The sequence below is a fragment of the Pseudonaja textilis genome, chromosome 15 (assembly GCF_049901715.1).
Source record: "Pseudonaja textilis isolate UNSWEBS1 chromosome 15, rPseTex1.2, whole genome shotgun sequence".
In the NCBI taxonomy this organism is placed as follows: domain Eukaryota; kingdom Metazoa; phylum Chordata; class Lepidosauria; order Squamata; family Elapidae; genus Pseudonaja; species Pseudonaja textilis.
Window position 1 is genome coordinate 933,342 of NC_142004.1, and position 15,489 is coordinate 948,830.

The 15,489-nt window shown below is 49.1% G+C and overlaps 2 protein-coding genes across 3 annotated transcripts; both read right to left on the minus strand.

Moving 5' to 3' along the window:
• Nucleotides 1–433: 433 nt before the first annotated feature.
• LOC113448638 (disintegrin and metalloproteinase domain-containing protein 21-like) lies at nt 434–3,040 on the minus strand. The gene has a single exon (XM_087913276.1). It carries the CDS (start codon nt 2,914–2,916, stop codon nt 694–696), a length of 2,223 nt encoding a protein of 740 aa, XP_087769402.1. The 5' UTR covers nt 2,917–3,040; the 3' UTR covers nt 434–693.
• An 895-nt stretch (nt 3,041–3,935) lies between these two features.
• On the minus strand, nt 3,936–15,324 carry MAPKAPK5 (MAPK activated protein kinase 5). Of its 2 annotated transcripts, none has more exons than XM_026719470.2 (14): nt 14,679–15,324; nt 14,073–14,146; nt 13,789–13,864; nt 12,443–12,540; nt 11,901–12,009; nt 10,990–11,079; nt 10,514–10,609; nt 10,334–10,414; nt 10,014–10,201; nt 9,540–9,660; nt 8,975–9,105; nt 8,589–8,710; nt 7,667–7,771; nt 3,936–6,680 (listed from the first exon to the last, which is right to left on the minus strand). In XM_026719470.2, the coding sequence occupies exons 1-14, from the start codon at nt 14,712–14,714 to the stop codon at nt 6,586–6,588; spliced, it is 1,422 nt and encodes a 473-aa protein (XP_026575255.1). In that variant the 5' UTR covers nt 14,715–15,324; the 3' UTR covers nt 3,936–6,585. The 2 variants fall into 2 exon arrangements, with proteins under 2 accessions (XP_026575255.1, XP_026575257.1); XM_026719472.2 differs by having other exon boundaries at nt 8,595–8,710; nt 14,679–15,319.
• Nucleotides 15,325–15,489: the final 165 nt, after the last annotated feature.

Genomic DNA, 15,489 nt, shown 5'->3' on the forward strand with positions numbered 1-15,489 from the left:
GAACCTCAAGTTTCTCCTGCCCTCTTTTTCTCCTAACATTTTAAAGTTAGTTCTCATTTCATTTACATAGATGTTGAGTTGCAACCAATGTGTATTTGACTTAAGAAGTGCAGGGTACCTAAAGATAAACCTGAGTGCTGCTGAACGGGTACTGCCTGATTGTTCGTTTGTCTTAGTGCCCTATGGGGTTATCTCAGCCCCTGGAAGAGGCTGGTTCAAGGACTTCAGTCCCCCCCCTCGTTCCCGCTAAAGTCTCATCTTAGTAGCTTTTGTAGCCAAGAAGAGATGATCTTTTGGGGATCCCTCCCTTCCGTCACAGAGCTATCTGGAGTCGTACCGAATAAATTCCTGCTTCTTGCACTTCCTGACATTCGGAGTCATGTAAGAAGAGGCATTGTTTAGTGCGACACATTCACAAGTTTGATTTGTAAGTGATTTTATTACCTGCCCTCACTCCACCCACCCCCCTTTCCCTTTCCCCTTTTCAATAGGGGAAAGTATTGCGTTGGATTTGATGTTCCAGCGATCCAAACTGTCTTAGCAAAGCCATTCCGTTTTTGCTCTCAGTGCTTGTTCCCACGTTGGAAAGTTCTGAGTTTTATCTGAACAATGGCCGAGATTGCTCACTTTATGAACATTAGATGAGCTTGTTGCAAGAGAAGCTAATTTTTGGCGTGAATTTCTGTGGGCCTTCTAGGGAGCCTCAACCGGCCCCCTTACCTGGGTGTCTGTTTTTCCCATGGTAGGTTTCCAACACCTCACAAATGGTCCCAGGAGCTCCCACACCTTTGGAAAGATCACAAGAACAGCGGCGATAATCAACATGCAAAAAGGAATGATGGTTCCCAGGACGTACTTTGCCAAGGAGTCACCCCAGGCGATCACAGGAAACCCTCCATCGATGCTCCCTCCTGCACCCCAATACTTGCAGTTCGGAGGGGCCCATCCACTATTGCAGTGGCATTTGTGAAGGTTGTTGCAAACGCCTCTGCCTTGGCAGGTTTTCCGCGGGTCGCAGGTCAAATTAAGTGCGGCTTTGGGGACGCATGTGTGATTGATGCACACTTTGTACGGGTCACACACGATGCCGTTCGGGACGGACCCGATGTCCTGGTGATGGATTTCGCCGTCTTGTGAAATGCTCCAGCACATATTCTCTCGCACTGCAATCTTATGGAACACCACGTCTTTCAGGTCCGGCAGAGAATTCACATTTACACACTGAACTTTTCCGCACATGCTATGAATAGGATGGCATTTCAAATATTCATTCCTGGAAGAATCGATGCCGCAGTTGCCGTAGGGAGTCCCGAGGGTGTTCAGAACGAGGTAGCAGCTCTCGTGAGCTGATCTGGACTGCCCTCTAAAGATTCTGCGGCACAAGAAATCGTGATTCCAGCACCTCTTTTTGTAACAGTAAGAAGAATATTTGCTACAGGGTGTTCCGTCCTGCAGGTACAAGTCCTTTGGGCACTGTGCAGACTTCCCGTCACAGTATTCGGGGAGATCACATTCGTTGGCTTTAGCCCGGCATATTTCTCCTTTGGGAATGAACATACATTTCCGGCAACATTTCCCTGCTCCACAAATGGCATTTTTCTTCAAAAGACAATCGGGAGTGCAGCAAGGATCGTTCCTGCATGTGTTTGGTTCCCCACAGTCACATTGTTCACCCATATCCAAAACCCCATTCCCACAGAGCTTAAATCTGGAAGATATCTCAGGGACGTTTAGCAAGCAGCCCAAGAGGCCCTGTTGGTGAAGATCTATGAATTCCAGAATGCTGCAGTTACTGAACAGGTTAACAGGGGCGTGGTACGTGTGCATAATACAGCTGGTGTGTTCGCCACAGACACAGTAGGAGTCGTCATGGCTCATCCCTATATGAGAGGCCAACTCGTGAGAAAATCCGCTTGCAAAGCGGGTCAGCTCGTTCGGGAGGTAGACTTGGAGTCCTGCTGAAAAATGTGGCTCGCAAATAGCAGAGTAGTAGGACTTTCCAAAGACACCTTCGAAATTCTGCGAAAGGAACAAGAAGGCCGTGTCGTAGGCTGTCCTTTGGGCCATGTTGGTTGTTCTCCACTTATTGAAATTTTGAAGAACTTTTGAGATGTCTGTGGAAATTTCTATTAAGTTGTTTTCAGTCCAGATCTCAAGTCCAACTAGGACGAGGTTTGTCTTGAGACTCTGAAAGGTGGCATCCGCAATGTTCACCACATCCAGCACTACCGTTTGCACTCTGCTGACATTATTTGCTTCTCGGGCAAATACGTTTTTGTCTACTACAATATATAGTTCTATATATTTGGGGAAATGTTCGTACTGGAGATAATTGTACACCGTTCTGGTATGTCTGGTCTGCAGGTTTTTTGCTTGGTGCTTTGTTCTTTCCACCCTTGTTCTGTATGATGAGAAAATAGGCTGTGATTCTTCGGAGAGGTAGAGAAAGTGTTGGAAGGTGGAGGAATTCTGCAGAGGCTCAATGCCATAAGTTCTTGCACCAATTTTCAATATACCAGTGAGACCACAGCAGGTCCTAAGAACTGCAAGGGAATTAACTACACCGTCCACATAACCTTGATGGTAGCATTCAACGGGCAGGTAGGGATGGCTCTCAATGAGGTCCCCCTTCGAATTATACGTGAAGACTGGAAGGTTTTTAGCTAGGAAATGCTTGGGGGGCTTGAGTCGGATGATGTAATCCCTTCCTGCTACCTTGATGACGTAAGATATTTCATCCTTTGTCTTCCCTCCTTGGGCTGCTAACCGTCTTGGGATTATTATCTCATAAGAGGAATATGCCGGAGGAAGCAGTGAGCTGCAACGAATGGTGGAAAGGTTGAAGACCACCAACACAATGCAGGTTGCCAACGGGAGGAAAAACCAGCACCCAAGATGTCTACCCACACTTGACATGATTCAGCTGTGTTGAGTTTCACGCATCCTTTCCTTGGAGGCGAGATTGATGTGGACATCCAGTGGAAAAAAGGCCAAGGGTTGGCTTGTGTGAGTCAGTTAGTTTTGTGAGAGCTTACTTCAGTTCATCACCATCACTTGCTTGAGCCATCAAAATTCTTCAGGCATGTCCAACTTTCTGGCTTGGTGGCCATTGTTACTTAACGAGAGAGCTAAAACAGAGAGGACACTAGGGAAAGCGGGGACATCTCAAGAGCTTCGGACCCTTCCTCTTCTCACTTGTTCTGGATGAATCTTGTAAAGATCACAGCAGCCAAGAATGAACTCTCCACTGATCCAACGGGCCTTCTCCAGTGGAAGATTCTAGAAGGCAACTGTTTCTCCGGCCTCTTTAAATGTGAACATTCCATGTAACCCCCCTCCAACAAGAGTCTTCCCAGAGTTACTGAACAGCAAATTTCAGGGTTGAAATTGTGGACCAAGCTATACCTGGATCTTCTCTTTTTATTTCAAAAATTGGATGGCATCCTTGCTCTTTTTCAAATTTCCAGTTCTGCCTTTGAGGATCTAGTCAACCCTTTCCAGTTATTCCATGGCCTTGTGAGATGAAATAATCAAAGGGGCTGGCTCATTGTTATTCATGTGGCCCAATCTATTTTATGCCTTCCCTAATTGGTACAGAATTGACTATAGAAAGACAGGTGCCCACAAGGCAAAAGAGTATCAGCTGTGCTCATCCATGAAGAAACAGCTACTACGACGACTCTCAGTCTTTTGACTTAGATTAAGGAGCTACCCAACAAAACTCAAGGGCAGAAATGTTATGCAGACAGGCAGGCCATGGCCTTAAGCGATGCAAAATCGATTTCACTTGCAAATTCACTCTGAAAGAATCAATGCTGTAAGACAGCAAAGACACAACCGGGTTACCTGCCAACTGATATTACCTTTAAAAAAACAACCCCAAACTCGTTGACATTTAAAAAAGACATTAAAAAAACTTGAGGCAGAAACTTCGATAAATTTTACTAAAATTATTTTATGTACACCAATGCATAATATTTACATTCATATAATACTGATTCGAAAAACAAAACCGTGATACAGCAAAATGCTTGAAAGTGAGGAAAGCAAAACGACCATGAGGAAGGCGGGACGGAGCCTAACAGCTGAAGTCGGCTACGCTATGGCCGAAAACATACATGCGCAACGCCATTCCCGCTCTCAAAACACCTTCTCGTGGATTCTGTCTCTAAGGATCAACAATCATCGCCGGAGGTTTTGCCCCTCATCAGCAAGAGTGCTGATTTTTCCTTCCACAGGTACAAGAAAGATGGAGATGAACATGAAAACCTTTGCAAGGGAAGCCCAGTAAAATCCAGGACCATCGAGTGTTTTTATAGAAGATGCTTCCCGCCACCCTGCCTACAGAGGAAAAGTGGTGACCACAGCTATTCCCCACCGCAGCCTCCCCAAAGCTGAGTCGAGCCAGAGAGAGAGATTGAGAGGTTCTCCTACTTTCACCGAGAATTAGCAGTACATGCAACAGATGGAAAGAATCATTGATCCAAAGAGCCCAGAACCTGAGCCACACCCAAACGAGTAACGATGGCAGGACAAGAGAAAAAGTTAAAAAATAATAATCTCAAAAAATTATCAAGACTAGTCGAACAAAAATTAAATAAAACCAAGTAAGTATTTCATCTTCAGCGTCATTTTCTGACAGCAGTCTTGGCTTCCCTGTCATCTTCATAAAAGATGAAACTGGTTGGAACGGGGTGGGTGGGGTGGGGGGGGCTGTCTTCTGGGAGCAGCTGTGTGTGGATCCAGCCCCTCCCCGTGGAAAGCGGAGACCACCAGGGAATTATTGGGATTTCTGATCCTGCCTCAGCTGGAGGACGACCGGCTGGGGAGACTGAGGCAAGGCCAAGAATGACTTTACATACGGTACTTCTACAAACAGGAGGACCCCACGGCTGTGGTCGGTTACTCCCATCAGCCAAAGTCCAACCCTTAAAAACTGATCGCAAGCTAGAGAAAAGAGAGGAAGGGAAGCCTCAGAAAGAAGAGGCTTATTAAATACTTTCCAAGCCATGAATGCCGCTTGCCGCAGAAAAACCAAACGCCACCTCACAGGCCTCCTTGGTGGGGAAAGCACTGTATGTACAGAAGGACCAGAGCGCTCTGCTTCAGAGTGACTGAAGAAATTAATTGCAGCAGGAAATTATTGACAAGCTGGGGCTAAACTTCACCTTCTGCAGAGCAGGAGAAACATTTCCCTACTTCTGCATTGGTTTTTTTCTAGCCGAGGACTTTGTTTCCCCATATTAAAAGGCTCCTTCTCTGGTGTGGCATCATTTATCCTTGTGGGCATCTCCAAAGAACGTTTTCCCCATCCCGTTTCTTTGCACGTTAGCAGACCAGATGGAAAGTCCTGAGATTATCAACTGAACGGGCACTACAGACAAGAGATTCCGGCTTTCCGGATGTTAGCTTTCCTAACAGCCCGCCCTCCTGGCGGCAAAATCTTCCTGTTAAAAACTAAAGAACTAAAAGCAAGACGAAAGCCAGAGGCTTGCAGGCCTTCCCATCAAATGGCTCTCGATAAAAACTGCAAGAATGCAACCAGCAGCCGCCATACACAAAGTCCACAAGAAAAGCATTCGAGGGATGAGCCCAGAAAGCAGAAATAGAAGCCGGGCAAGGATGATATGACCAACAGGAAGGATTAAAAACAAAAAACAAAAAAAACCACCACCACCCCAGAAATAGCAAACCACAGAGTCGTGGTGGCCAGTGAGAAGCCCGCATATAACCTCGGATCGGCATTTCAGCAGCCATGGGGGGCGCAAAGGGAACGATACTGGGGTACTTCTGTGGGGCTGTGTCCCCAGGTTTCCAAGGCAAGTCTGTTGCCAGAGAGAACACCTTCCTCTCTTGGCTGAACCGGTAAAAACCCACAAGCTACCATTTCTGTCCTCCTTTGCTTCGTGGTACAAAACAGAGGAAAAGGTAACCCTTGGCTCGAGAAAATAAGTCTCAAGAGCACACAGGGCTATTTTTTAAACGATCACCACTTTTTATAGGGCTGCCTTGAATCACCAAGCAGCTGAGTTGCCCATACTTCTCTGGCTGGTTTCTTCAAGTAATTTATTGAGCGGAAGGCCAACGGAGACCCCCAGAACCGAGCTGGTGCCCTACAGGTGACAGGCAGCTGGAGAGATATTGCCTCATCTGGATACTCAGGAGAACACAATCATTTGCCCCATTTAAAATCATGAATGAAGGCCTACGTAAAAATCATGTAATATATAATATATATATATATATATATAATTTTGAGGAACCGAGTTTCTTAAAAAAATATTACAGTACCAATGATTCTCATTATCTACATCTATACAGCATTTCTCAAGCTGCGTGGAAATTTAATGAAATAATTATGACTTATTAATTTACATAAAAAATACCTTTTTACAGTTTACAGCAGCCTTGCTCAGCTGGGTGCTTTCCGCCCTTGTCATCCCAAGCCAGAACATCTGGGAAGGCGCCCAGTTGGGCAAGCCTGCTTTAACAGATAATTCACAAAGTGGTCTTTTTTTAAAAAAAGGAAAAGAAAGAAAAAATGGGTGAGAGTATGTGTGATTTGATAAGAACAAGCAGCTCTGACTACTGCGACTCGTGGGCGGCCGTCTGCTCTTCAATGACTTGCTTCACTATTTCTGCCAGTTTTAGCCGGTCCACTTTGTCTGTAAATCCTCTACCTAAAAGTGGAATGAAGTGAACTTAGATTAGAATTATTTTATTCTTTTATTGGCCAAGTGTGGTTGGACACACAAGGAATTTGACTTTGGTGCAAATGCTCCCAGTGCACATAAAATAAAAGAAACAACCGTCAAGAGTCAAGAATCATAAAGTACAACACTTAATGATCGTCATAGGGTACAATAAGCAATCAAGTCATACTAGGAAGCAGTCCATATAAATCGTTAGGATACAAGCGACAACGTTACAGTCATACAGTCACAAGTGGGAGGAGATGGCGATAAGGAGCGATGGGAGAATTCATAGTGATAGTAGTGCAGACTTTGTCAATAGTTGGACAGTGTGGAGGGAATTATTTGTTTGGCAGAGTGATGGCTTTCAGGAAAAAACTCTCCTTGTGTCTAGTTGTTTTGGTGTGCAGTGCCCTATAGCGTCATCTTGAGGGTAGGAGTTGAAACAGTTTATGTCCAGGATGTGAGGGGCCTGTGGATATTTTCCCAGCCCTCTTTTTGTCAAAAGCAATCAAGTGAAAAACAGAAATGGATGAAAAAAAGAGCCTGTCGGAACACATTTCTTGATCAGGACAAGAATGAAGGCCGGAAAGGGAGACAGGGTGACCCCAAACAGGAGCTGTAGGCTAGAGGGAAAGGGAGACCCTTCGGAATCAGTTTGCTTGCCAATCATCACTGAAAGCTGGCAGGACTTTAGAAAGAGATCAGACTAACAAGAGGTGTTTGCTCCAGGTTACAAATCTAAAGTTGCTCTGGAACCCCTTCCTCCAATACCTGCGCAATTCTAGAATCCTGTAACAATTACAACTAAACTAGATTTCCTCCAAAAAAAACCCAAACCCCAACCTCTTAATTGCTGTCAGTTTTCACCCCCCCCCATGACACAAGCCCCCTTCTCAGGATAAGTGTGGGGAGGAGAGACTTCATTCTTTGCTTGTGCTGTCGTGACCCTTAAACGGATCTGGATTACTCACCATTCCAGCTAAAAGTCTGCAGGGTGTCTCTGAGTAATTTACATTCCCGGTTATACTTCCAGGCTTCCTGCATAACTTCGTTCAGTTTCTCATCTTCATTTTCTCCTGGTCCAGAACAGAGAAAAAAGAAGAAAAGAAAAAAAATCTCCTGAGCATTCTAAGACTTTTTTTATTGACAAGCTGGAGTTATTTCAAAACCATTAAAACTTGAACTTTCGTCTGGGAGATGCAACAGAAACGGCTGTCAAAATCAAAGCTGAAGGAAGGTTGAAGAAAAGAAAGACCAGGTATTTGGATTCGCGCAATTATTTTACTGCCCCTCTTCCGAATACTCTGAGAGGCTGCGGAAAGCGGGAAGACAGTGAACAACCACAAGTGGTCAGAAGAGGGCAGGATAAGGGATCGGAGAGGGAAAAAGGATGCCGTGAAGGTGTTGGAAAGGGGAGAATCCGTGACTTAAAGTCCCATCCAATCAAGAGTTGGTTGTTTTCAGTGAGAGTCTGCCATCCTTTCCCTCTGAGGGCTCTGCCTGGTTCCTGTTATATTGTGCTTCCATGTCTAGAGAAATATCCCCCCACCCCACCCACCCCCAGGCATCTTAAAATTCTTCTTTGAAACAAAGAACTGGGCGTTAAAAAAAATATTTGCCGTTACTCAGATTGTTTGCAAGTTAATCATCTCATACTTTTTCTTGACCCGCCTCAAAATCTAGCCAGAACAAAACACAGAAGTTCATTATTTTAAAGTAAAAAATCAAGAGTCCAGCACCCTGGTCTGTTAACCAAGGCCAAGAGCAGGAATTTTGATTTCCAGATCACCCGGGCGCTTTTGCTGGAGAAAAAGCTTGAAAAGGACTCGGCAGCTGCAGCACCTCTCCACCCACCATGCCCCCCCAAAAGCGTCTCATCTTAGGATCTGCCACCTTTACCAGCCTGTGGCAGGATGCACTGAGCAATCACATCCCGTAGCTTCTCCAGAGCAACGTTGGAGTCCTTGCCGCTGTTCTCAGGGTCATGGATGTACACACTTTCCTTTGGTTTTGTTCTGCAAGGAGAGAGAGCGCGCGAGAGAGAGAAACATGAATTGTGCTAGAGCAAGTAACACAGCAGATTCAGGGACACCCTCCTCCTCCTCCTCCTCCTCCTCCCAGTTAGCCTTCTGAACAACATTAGCCTGTGCTGAAAACAACCACCACAACGAAGCAGGGAAGGGTTGGGGCATGTCCGGGCCTGGCTAAATATTTTCCCCACCCGCCATTCTTTTCCATTCTTCCCTCCTACCGTCAGAAGGAGCTGCTCAAACGCTCACCCCAGCAGTTTCCTTTTCCGCAGAATCGGGTTGTTGACCGAGTGCAGAGGCTTGAGGCTCACTTGGAGATCCTGTATTCTCATGTTTGCCAGTTGCTCCGCGTGTGCCTGCTGGATCCCGGCAACCATGGCCTGTTAGGATTGGAGAACAGCAGTTAATCGTTCGGGTTTTCAACTTGCGGTGGAAGGACGGGCTTGAGCACAAGGCAGGGACCCCCTCCGGGGCCAAGAGCCCCTTGGGAAGATCCCCAAAGAAAAATCAGCTTGAGAGCATCAACTGGAAAGCCAGAGGATGGGAGTAACATTTGCAAAGGCTCCGACTGCAACTCCCTCCCAGGGTTTCCACTCCTTTACTTCAAAAAGCATCACCTGAGGTTTGAGGAAGGAGGACCTTGCTGGAACCTCTAGGCCCCTGGAAGGAAGGAAGGAAGGAAGGAAGGAAGGAAGGAAGGAAGGAAGGAAGGAAGGAAGGAAGGAAGGAAGGAAGGAAGGAAAAGCTCAAACTAGGCGACAGACTCCCCTGCATGCTAAATAAACCACTTCTTTGCAAATAAGCCATAAAGGACCTTGTCCATCATCAGCTGAGCAGAAGGCAGTATGTTATCGAGCGCCTCGGTTGAGTTGAGCCAAGGGTGATCCAGGACGCCTTCCGTCGTCAGTCTCTCCTCTGGCTTCACCTTCAGCAGCCTGAGGGTTTTTAAGAAACGGATCCATCACTCCGTTGACCCTTTAAGGCGGGGCTCTCCAACCCCTCCAGCCCCTTTTAAGACCTGGGGACTTCAACTCCCAGAGTCCCCCAGTCAGCCGTGCTGAAACCTGAAATCCACAGGTCTTAAGGTTGGACACCCCCCCACCCACCCCCGCCCGCTTGGAGGTTGACTGCAGCTATTTGGTGGGCGGCAGCTGGACGCTCCTAAAAGCAGCGAGCGGAGGCCGAAAGCCCTGCTGGCCATTGGCCCAACATTGGCTGGAAGAAGAAGACGACGGCAGCAGCAGCCGAGTTGGACCAGAAGTGGCCAAGGCTCCCAGGACGCGCTTACTTGCGCACGACGTCTTTTGCCATTTCTGAGATCTGGCTCCACTCTTCCTCCGGGAACTCAAAGCTTCCCGTCATGATCTTTTTCCTCATGTCCTTAGGAATCGTCCGGCTGTGGTGCTTCGAGTAGAACGGTGGGTACCCACACAGCATCACATAAATGATGACACCCAGGGACCATAAGTCACAGCTCTGAAGGGAAGGGACGAACAAACGATCAGAAACGTTGGTCTCTGATGGATGCCGGTCCCCACCCAGGAGGAAAATCCCCTCTGCACAACTGAGCCACAGCCGGCCGAGCATCCCGGGGGCCCAGAAGTCTACCTTGTTGTAAGTGTAGGGGGTGGGTGAGGTAGGGATAATGCCACACTTTTCTTTCTGGTGCCGCCTTTGTGCCTCCAGGACCTGTTGGGCAAAGGGGAAAGAGCCAGGGGCCTCAGATCTCATGGCACAGGGGCCCGTGAAAAGACGCCCCGAGAGCCCCGGGAAGGAGGAGGCCCTTACCTGAGGTGCTACGTAATAAGGAGTGAACTGTGGGGTCATCAAGTCACCTTGGTCTATCTTGGCAAACCCAAAGTCGCAGAGCTTCACGGGAGCATCCTAGAGCAAGCAACAAGCCGCTTAGGTGAAACGTGTCAGCGTCAGAGCACGGAGCACGGAGCACCTCTCAGAAAGGTTTCTGGGGCTGCTGAAGGAAGGGAGAGAGATACCAGAGCCAAGAGAATCGACAGGGAGGGAGGGAGCCCTGGGGAGCGGATGGCCAATGGCCCAGGACCGAAGGATCCCGGCATGAAGCAGCCAGGAAAGAGGAGGAGTCGGAAGGAACAGCCGCCCGTGGGCTGGCGGGAGGAAGCTGCCTCTCCTGCGGCCGGGAGACAACCGGAGAGGAAGGGAGGCCGCGTTGCTCGCACTGAGTGAATAGTTCAAACAAACAAACAAAAAAGAGAACCAGCACCCAGGCCAATCAACATCCACCTTACCAAAGAATTATCTTTGAAGAGAAGATTCTCAGGTTTAAGGTCTCGATGGGCAATGTTCAAAGAATGACAGTGCTGCAAAGCCAAAGCAATCTGGAAAAGAAGGGGTGGGGGGAGACAAGGGATCAGGAAATGGTCCCCGGACCCTTTCTGAGGCGTTGATGGGCCGCCCCTCAGGGCCGGCTGCTTCTACGGGGCCTATGGGCTCCTTCCAAATTCAACCCCCCGATTAGCCTGCTCGGGATGTTTTGTTCCTTTCTGGCTCCAATTTTAAGCAGGCGAGTTTTAGCAATCCTGGAGTGGGGAGGAAACCCATTTAATAAAAAAAAAAAGGGGGGGGGAGTTGGCTTTTTTACAAGGAGGGAACTGGCTGCGCTTGACGGCTCCCCGCCTTGGGCTAAGCCAACCACCCAGAAGCCACGTGATCCTCAGAATGAAAGCTGAGCGATGACGCCTCTAACTATGGAATGTGCCCCGACGCAGCTCGAGGGTAGGGAAGGCGGATGTGTAGAGAACCCAACACGAAACACGAGGCACCGCACAGTCACAACCCACGAGCCTCTCCTCTCTCATTCTCCAGGGCGAATAGGTGGCACAGCTGAACCCATGGGCTTCTCCCGGGCAACTCAACCAATCCCTCAAGTATCCCCTCACCCACCCTTTTATACGAAAAAGGAAAAGAAGGCACCCCCCTCAGCCATCAAAACCCGGGAAACAAAGGTTGGGATTATAACGAAGCAGGTAATCTTTCAAGAGGGCCAAACGTTGCTTTTCTTTTTTTAATTTTTGTTTTAAAGCTTGCCTCTCCCCAATCCACCTGCTGGGAATCGTTCTTCTTCTATAGTTCTTTTATCCCATGTTGTTTGCTTGTACCAGGGCAGAATAGGAAGGTTTGTGGGAGGGTTAAAACTTGCCTGCTTTGTTACTTCGCTCGCTTGCTTCTCCGTAAAGTGCCGATGTTGGCTGATTCTGTGAAACAGCTCACCCCCTTCCATCATCTCCATGACAATTAGCAGTCGAGACCTGGTTTTCAAAGGATTCCGGTTTAAAATCAAGAAAATTCAGAAAAACCTCTGCCCCAGAGCCCCAGGAAAATATTCTGCAGAAACTACAGTGCTCAGGGCAGCTTAAAGAAAAAGCAACGCAATGGACTTGCAATTTGAAGGTAAGGGCCATAAATATGCCACCGAAACAATGCCATTTCAAGAAAGAAAGAAAGAAAGCCACCATTCTCCTTCTCCTGGACAAAAAAAACACCATTGGCTTGTCATGTGCTCTGTGGTCAAGCCTGCAACCACAGTCCAACCCCATATTTATTTCTGTGTCACCCTCATTTTCCCTTCCAGGCAATAACCTTTTGGAGGTAGTCGTGGGGGGAGGAGTCGCCTTACACGCAAAACAGAAGTCCTGTTTTGTGAGGACGCGGTGGCTCCAGAAGGAACCTGTGCCATCTCACCTTGGACTGGACTCATGGGGGAACTGTACACTGTTCGCGTAGACTTCAATAATCTGGACGATGTTGGGGTGTGTCGCACACATCATGTGAAGTCGGACCTGGTGCAAAACGGGAGAAAACCCACTGAATCCCCAGGGCCTCTGGTCTCGGCCCTCAAAATGCTCCCGTCCCTTACTCTAACAGGACAGAAATCCAAAGCGTTTCTAGATAGCTATTCATAAGAAGCAAAGGGCAACAGAATTACGGTCAGCTTGGGATTTCTTTTTCCACGACCAACTGCCCGAAAAGAGATACCATTTCAGATACGTGGCAACCGAGTGCGCTTTCTGAGCCAGAAAGGAATTCTATCTGCCCAGATGCCCATGTGGTTGAATGCTAGCTGGCTCTAAGATCTGAGATCTTTGTCTTTTTAAAATTAGGTGGTGAAGCAAAACCCGGAGTTTAAAACTCACGGCCTAGGATAGAATTAGACAAAAGGTCAGGCAAGAAGAGATTTAAGTTAAGTGAAAGGCCAACATCAAGCACCACCCCCAGGAAAGTGCAGCGGAGTGGATTGAGTGCTCTGGGCAGGAAACTAACCGGTTTGCCAGGCCAAACCTCTCCTCTGCCCTTTTGACAAGTCAGATTCAGCAGAACTGGAGAAGGCCAGATCTTTCCAGCTCCACTGCCCTGAAGGCCAACAAGGCAAAATGGAGTTTCTAATAATGCAAAAAAAAAAAAAAAAAGAGCTACTCTGGATGGCATCATCAAAACAAGCCCCAAACTCATCCATCTGCCACTCTGTCCCACCCTGTGCGGAATCGTGCTGGCCTTAAGGAGAATCTCAGGCGGCTTCTGGCATTGAGTGAAAGAGCCTCCTTTGGACTGGAAGATGACAGGCTCAAGCAAGGCCATTCTTGCCAGTAAATTAATAATTTTGCCCAAGCAGAATCACAAGTCGCTTGCTGTCGTATCAGTTTCTTCAATAAATAAATGCCAAGCTATCAGCATCTTTCTGGGCTCAATTTTAGAAATTCCTAAGCAAATCCTTCCGGGAATGCTCCGGGAATATATTTAGGTCTGTTTATCTTTTCAGAGCCAATTTAATAGCTAAGGGCACCGCCAGGCTTCATTACAAGGCGTTGTGCTATGAGGTTATACTCAGACATTCATTGTGAGTTCTTTTATGCTTTGCAACAATATTTTAGCATTTGGAATATTAGGTTTTATTGATTTAAAACGGTAAATCGCTTTGTCTAACCTCAAGGACGTCCAACCTTGCAACTTTTAAGACCTGTGGACTTCAACTCCCAGAATTCCCCAGCCAGCCAAAGTTCCAAAACTTTTCCATACATAAAATACTGTACCTCATTTCTCGCTTTTGGGCGATCGAGAAGGATTTTCAGTGCAAACCGTTCTTGAGACGATTTTTTGATGCAGACTCTGTGCAGGCAGCAGTAAAAACACCTGGTTAATGGGAGTCTGTGGAAGACTTTGACTTATGGCTGCATTTATTGTCTGATAGCAAATATCAAGGAAAGGATGTCCCAATGCAACCTTTGATTTCTATACACACCTTAATTCAAGAATCCAAGATTTCACAGCTCTCCCCCAAGTTTAAATCCCGGACCAATAAATAAAGATTTTTTACCTTACTGGACCGCTGATTCCAGCTCCCAGCTTCTGAGTCCAGTTAATGTGGTAGTCTTCCAAAATAGAAGTTTCCTGTTTGTTTTGCAAAGGAGAGGAAAAAAGTGAAAGGCCGACAGTGCCAGGTAAGAAGTCCCACCTGTAGTAGTTAAAAATCACAACAAAACCGAGAGGCTGGCAGCACTATAGAGTTTCTGTGTGGGTCACAGTCTGGGCTGCTGGATTACAAGGCTCATCATCCCCAGCTGCAGGGGCCATAAATTCGGACAAGAATAGCAACCCTACCCCCAAAATCATTTGGAGGCTCAGTCCGATTCCCCCTCTCCCCGGGCTGGTCTTATAGGAACTGGGGTCTGGGTGCCAGCTGAGGATGAGGGGAGCTGAGTAGTCCAAGACAAGGGCACTGCCTGGGGATGATGGGAGCAGTAGTCCAACTCAAGAGAGGCAAGGCTGGGGAAGATGGGAGGGGGCGTGCAATCCCCCTCCTCTACCGGCCACCAGCCACAGGGTTTGGGGTGTCCTGGGTGGAGAGAGGGGAGGCGGCCGCAGAGGCAGCCCCAGAAGGGGATTCTGCACGTGCTCAGAGGTCCTCTCGCCCCGCGCCCACCTTGATCATCCTCTCCGCGTCGGGCTCCTCCGACATCCTCCTCCTCCGCCGCCGCCGCCGCCTCAGGCCCGGCTCGGGGGGCTCGGGGGGCGCGCCGGGGGGGCTAGGCGGGGGGCCGCCCCTCCAAGTCGGAGTCGTCGGCGTCGTTGTCCCCGCTGCCTCCACTACCGTCGCCGCTGCCGCCTCCCCCTTCGCCGCCGCCGCCGCCACCGCCGCCGCCACCACCAGCGCCTCCGCCGGGCTGCCGCCTCATCCCCGCCCAGCAGCCGAGGAAGGGGAGCGGGACGGCGGGGAAGCGGGGGCCCGGGAGCCCTCTCCTCGCGGCGGGGAAGAGCGAGGCCACGGGCGGCGGGAGGAAAGGGCCGCAGCCGCCTCAGCCCGGCCGCCGGGGCTCGACTGACGCGGGGCAGCCGCTGGCCATGGCCACCGCTCCGCTTCCCCCACGCCCCGGGCAGCCCCGCCTGATTCAAGAGGGGCGGCCGACGCGCTCCCCGCAGCCGCCGCCTGCCGGATCCCCTTGTCTCCGCGCGGCCTTGACGAGCGAGCCGCGCGGGGCCGATCCCGAGGCAGCTTGGCCGCTGCCGACGCTCTCTGCGAACAAAGCAATCAGGCGGGTGGCCGGGGCAGCCCCGTGCCTACGCGCGACGCCCTGCCTCGGAAGCCCCTCCCTCTTTTCTTCTCTTTCTCCAGTTAAGGCTCCCCCGGGGCTTTCTTCGCCGGGGTGGCGCCTTTGGATGACGTCATGGACGGGGTTATCTGAGGGAAGGAGACAGCCTTTGCCTCGTCCGAGGGAGGGGCGGGGAAATCTCGC